The sequence below is a fragment of the Ceratotherium simum genome, chromosome 23, assembly GCF_057802395.1.
Source record: "Ceratotherium simum simum isolate JZ-2026a chromosome 23, ASM5780239v1, whole genome shotgun sequence".
In the NCBI taxonomy this organism is placed as follows: Eukaryota; Metazoa; Chordata; class Mammalia; order Perissodactyla; family Rhinocerotidae; genus Ceratotherium; species Ceratotherium simum.
In genome coordinates this window covers 2,179,057-2,184,240 of record NC_141922.1, presented here as the reverse complement: position 1 = coordinate 2,184,240, position 5,184 = coordinate 2,179,057, and the positions used below count along the sequence as shown (strand labels likewise).

Sequence of the window (5,184 nt, the reverse complement as noted above, 5' to 3'; positions counted from 1 at the left end):
CCTGGGGGTACCAACGCCCAGCTGGGTTGGGGGCACCTGGAAGCCACTCCCCGAGTCCAGGCGGGAGCGCTTCAGCCGGGTGCAGAGTCAGGGGATAGAGGGCCCGCGGAGACCCTCGGCGCCAAGGCCGGCTCACCGCGCGCTCGTTCCGCCGGGATCCTGCTGCCGGCCGGCCCGGACACTGGTCACCCGGAAGGAGGGTGCAGAGCGAACCCCGAGCGGCGCCCAGCGAGAGCGCGGCCCTCCTCCCCTCCTTCCGGGGACCCCGCCTCCCCGACCCCTCCTTCCGGGGGCCCCGCCTCCCCGACCCCTCCTCCCGGGGGCCCCGCCTCCCCCTCCCGCCGGCCCCGCCCGCCCCTGCCCAGCGCCACACCGTCCAGGAGAGGGCGAGCCGCTCGGCCGCGAGATTACCGCCTCCCCCCCCCGCCCCACGACTTGGGTGGGAGCATGCCCTCGGTCGCCGGGCCGCAGTTTGCCCCCCTCCATAAAGGGGCACGCCCCGCCGAGCCTGCTGGTGCTGAAGACCAGGCCTCGGGCGGCCCACGGCCCAGCTCCCTTCCCTCCCGGCCCAAAATAGCCCTGGGGTCAGCGCTCAGGCCCGACCAAATATAACCGGCCTGCCCGCCCCGCCCCCACGTGCCTGCCAGCCGCAGGCCCATCGCACAGGCCAGAGCCCAGGTAGAGAACGGGAAGGTCAAGAGTTTGGCTGAACAACAAGGGAAGGACCCCTCGCTGGACTCAGAACCTACTTCTGGGGCTGGAGGGGCGGCAGGAGCCTCTCTAGGCTGAGCCACCCCCTCGCCTGCTAAGTGCTGTCTGTACGCCTGGGCCTGGCACTCCTGCCTAGGACAGCGGACAGGGACAAAGGCCTTCCTCACATGGCCCTCACCTGACCTCAGGGCTGCCAGGAAGGTGGGGCGCGTCTCCCTTCAAATCAGGATGCCTTGGCTGACTGAGGAACCCCCATAAACAGCACACTTTGCCAGATGCCCCCATCCTCGGATGGAGGAGGGGCTGAGCTTCCCCACCAATGCCAGACCCCTCTGGGAGGCCAGTCCCGATCGGCCTTGAAAAGGAAAGGTCTTGGCCTCCAGGCCCGTGGTGGCTGGGGGTGGTTGAGTCCTCTTGCAGACAGTCCTGGGTGTGGCTGAAGGGGTCTGTGGGGGGCAGAGAGTGGGAAGGGTGTGTGCAGGGTGAGAGGGGGGCTGTGCCTCTCAGAGCTTTGTCCTTGAGTGCGGCTGGCGGGGGGCTTAGAGCAGACTCCAGAGGGTGGCCAGGAGTACAGGGACCAGGGCCAGAGCCCCAGGGGCGGCACGGCCAGCGCCGTTGCAGAGGTCATACTGGCAGCAGGAGGTGGTGGCCGCGTGCTTGGAGTAGCCATCATACACGGTCTCGAAGCAGCTGGGCACGCACGACTTGCTCACCTTCATCCTGGTCGGGGTGTAGTCTGCGGAGGGGTGGGGCAGCGGGCCAGGACCCTGAGTCGGGCAGACCCCAGCGTGCAGGGCCATTGGGCAGGTTCTCCCCCCCGCCAGGGGCTCCCAGAAAGGATCCAGGGCAGGTGGGAGCCTCCCTCCTCAGTAGCGCCCCCTCAGTCTCCTGGGAAGGGCTGTGGGGGCACCCTGCCGACTCACAAGTGCGCGTGGTCATGCAGTAGGTGACCATGGCTGGGCAGCGCATGGGGCTGAAGCAGTTCTCCCCGTTGTAAGTGCACACATGGCAGTCCAGAGCCTGGGCTGGGGCAGGGGTGGGGCAGGAGGGGCACGGGGTCACAGAACAGGGGGAGACCCCCTCCTCCAGCCCGTCAGACCCCCAGTCCCGTCACCTTCCCCAGGGAAGAGTAGCTAGCTGAGGGGAGACCTCCCTCCCCACTTACAGCCTGCCTGCCCCCACACTGGGTGTGTCCATCCCTCCATCCTCCATCCATCCTACCCAGGGGTAGGCCCAACAGGGCAGCCAGGAACAGGGCGAGCAGGGGCGCCATGGCTGGAGGCAGGAGGGCACAGTGGGAGTGGGGAGGTGGACAGCAGCTGGTCCTGGATTCAACTCAAGCCAGGCTGGGGCAGGGCACAGAGGGGGTCGTACAAGCCCCCTGCCCTCCGGGAGCTCCCGGTCTACTGGAGGCGCTGCTGCAGCCCTGCACAGAGGGGGACAAGGACAGGTGGTCACTGTGGGAACTGAGGGAGCCACGGGGGCCTGGGCAGGGGTGGCAGGGGCAGAGGAGCCACCCAACTCAGCCTGGGCATCAGGGAAGGTTTCCTGGAGGGGACACGGGATGAGATGAGAAGGGAGGGGTTGGGACATTCCCACCAGAGAGACCAGCGCCTGCAAAAACAGAGACCTGGGCAGATGGAAGGAGGCAGCACGAGAGTAGGGGGAGCAGGGTCCAGGGAAGGCTGGGGAGGCCTTGAATGCCAGACCATACCCTACACCTTACCCAGGGGATGGTTCATGCAGGGCCTGATGGGAGCTTGGCACACACCCCCTCCCCACCCAGGGCCCTGGGTGCAGGGGGCCTGGCCAGGGCACAGCTGGGCCCAGGGGTGGGTCTCTCCTCACTGCTCCCCCTCCCCTTTGCTCCTGGGGTGTCCCTGCGTGGTCCCCCACTTCCTGCTACTTTCAGGCCCAGCTAGGGGCCCCTCGCCTGGGAAGATCTCCAGAGCCCTGCCCAGGTCTCTCAGGTCTGAGTCCTTCGTCACTGCGGGAGCTCCCGGCAGCGAGGACCTAGGTCCAGCCTGTGGAGAAATGCGCGTTGAATGCATCCCAGGAAGGCACCTGGGCAAGACAGCAGGAAGGACTTCCCAGTCTGGATCTGGCGTCTGGAATGGAGATGCCACTCTCCTGGAAGGGGGTTTGGGGGGAATCTGGACTACGACTCTCCTCCCCCCGCGGGATATTCCGGCCCGGGTCCTCGCCCCGCGGGAGTAACCTAGACTCCCCCCTTCCCGAGAACAACAAACCCATCTTCCACGGCCCATTTCTCAGGCGTCAACCTCAGGATGCGGAAGGTCTGAGTAAGGCCGGGCGGGCGGCCCCTGCGCTTCCCGCCCCCTCCCGGAGAGCCCCGCCCCAAAGACTGCGGTCCCAAGCTGGGGAGGGGGTCGCGGTGACCTGCACCGTGACCTTCACCACCTGAGCCCCCGCTACGCCCGGGACTCACCCGCGGCCGCTCGCCGGGCCCTCCTCGGTCTGACAGAGCGTCTGTCCGCGCGCCCCGCAACCGCCGCGCCTCGCCGCCGCCTGCGCGGCCCCCGCCTCCCCGAGCCGCCCACCGCGCGCCAGCTCCGCGCAGGCTCGGCCCCGGCCTGTCCTGGCCCCGCCCCTCCCGCCGGGGCCCCGCCCCTCCCGCCCCCGCCCCCCGCCCCGCCCCCGCCCCGCCCGCGGGCTCTTCTCTCCCGGGACTCGGACCGGCCCTGGCGTCGGGACGCTCCGACACCGCGGACAGCCAGCCACGCCTACGCCTAGACACGTACGCGGCCCTGCAGTGACACCCGCGCGACCGTCAGACGCCGCGTCACTTAGTCGCCCGCACACCCCCGCCAGCCGCCCCGCCCCTCCGTCTTCAGCCGCGTCCTGCTGGGGTGTTGCATGGAGCAGCGCCAGGGCGCAGTGACCCCTGGACCAGGCTCCCTGTTCAGCCTGCCTGGGTCCTCGTCCCCTGTCCGTCCGTCCCCCGCAGCATCTCTGGGCCTCAGTCCCCACACCTAGTCCACCTAACAAAGCGTAAAAGCCAGCCTTGAAAGGATACCGTTGTTTTACGGACCCCCTCTCACCATAATAATATCAGTATTAAATAATTGTTTTTTATGTAACAACTTCAACCTTTAGCTTCTGCTGTTTTACGCAAAATTGAAGATTTTCGTGGGCCCTAAAATTTTCATTTTTTTCCTAATGTGAGAAAGCAAATAGATTTTTTTTGACGCTGAGTTCTTTTTTTTTTTTTTTCTTTACTAGATGAGCCATTTTTGGGCCCTAGGCCCTGAGCCTCCAGAGCCGAGTGGGCAGTACTGTGCAGGCGGACAGGAGTGATCGGTCCCCCTATCTGCCGAATAGTCACCGAGGTGTCCCCTGTGCCAGGAGTTGGGTAACGGTGGGGAATAAAACTGCCAAACGTTTCCAAATATCCCGCATGCATGGGGCTCACGCTCTAATGAGTGTAAAATAAACACAAAGGTCCAAACCGGAGCATGTCCTGCGCTCCAGCATCAGACCGCGATGAACTAACGGGAGCTGGATTTTCCGCCCTGCCTTAAACAGCTAAGAAACAGGGCTAAATAAACGAAGCATCGTCTTTCAGACGTTGCCCGGCGGGCAGCACAGGGCAGTGATCCTGGAGGGGAGGAAACAGATGGTGGAGCCACAGGGCGCAGTGCAGGGAGGGGCCCAAACAGAGCCGCCGTCTCCCTGATTGAGGAGACAGAGCGGGGAGCGCAGGGAGGCCCCGGCAGCTAGAGTTCACAGGGCGGAGCGTGGAGAGCGGAGAGCTGCCGGGAGGGAGGGCTGGGGAGGTCACAGAGTCTTCAACGGAGTTCCATTAGTGCACGTATTGGAGGAACTTACCCAAAGATCTGCAAGGAACCGCTGGGAAGGAGCAAGCCAAAAAGTTCCCAGAGCTCACACAGGGCTGGGGGGAGTTCACCTGAACTGGGAAGAGAAACCCTGGAATAGAAGGGTGGGCCGTGGGGCAGAGTGCTGGGAGGGAAAGTGCCTCAATCACAGCACCAGCTCAGCCCTAGATGAAAGACTGCACCTGGGCTCACCTAACAAAGCTTGAAAGAAAGCCTTGAAAGGGTCCAGTCGTCTCCAAGTAACTTAACTGCATCCTAGGACAAAGCTCAAAATTATTTTAAAAAAGAACATAATCCAGCACCCAACAGTGTAAAATTCATCCAGTTAAGTGTCTGATACCCATCTGAAAACACCACTGGCATGCAAAGAAGCAGAAAATGTAACCCATAGTGGGGAGAAAAAATCATTAGAAACAGACCCACAAATGACACAGATGATACGATAAGCAGGCAGGGACATTAAAACAGATATTATGAGTATATTTCATATATTCAAGAAGGTAGAGGAGAGCATGAGCATGTCAGGGGAGCCATGGGAAAGAGAAAAAGACACAATTGAACTTCCAATGATGAAAAATGGGTCTGAGATGAAAAATACACTGGATGACATTAACAT

The 5,184-nt window shown here is 63.2% G+C and overlaps 1 protein-coding gene across 3 annotated transcripts; it reads right to left on the bottom strand.

The window, feature by feature from the left end:
- Positions 1-412: 412 nt before the first annotated feature.
- Positions 413-3,268, bottom strand: LYNX1 (Ly6/neurotoxin 1). 3 transcript variants are annotated; one of them, XM_004431030.3, is made up of 4 exons: positions 3,161-3,268; positions 1,933-2,137; positions 1,635-1,736; positions 414-1,447 (listed from the first exon to the last, which is right to left on the bottom strand). In XM_004431030.3, exons 2-4 carry the CDS (start codon positions 1,982-1,984, stop codon positions 1,251-1,253), a joined length of 351 nt encoding a protein of 116 aa, XP_004431087.1. In that variant the 5' UTR covers positions 1,985-2,137; positions 3,161-3,268; the 3' UTR covers positions 414-1,250. The 3 variants fall into 3 exon arrangements, with proteins under 3 accessions (XP_087303496.1, XP_004431087.1, XP_087303497.1); XM_087447371.1 differs by lacking the exon at positions 3,161-3,268 and adding an exon at positions 2,776-2,841; XM_087447370.1 differs by lacking the exon at positions 3,161-3,268 and having other exon boundaries at positions 413-1,447; positions 1,933-2,151.
- Positions 3,269-5,184: the final 1,916 nt, after the last annotated feature.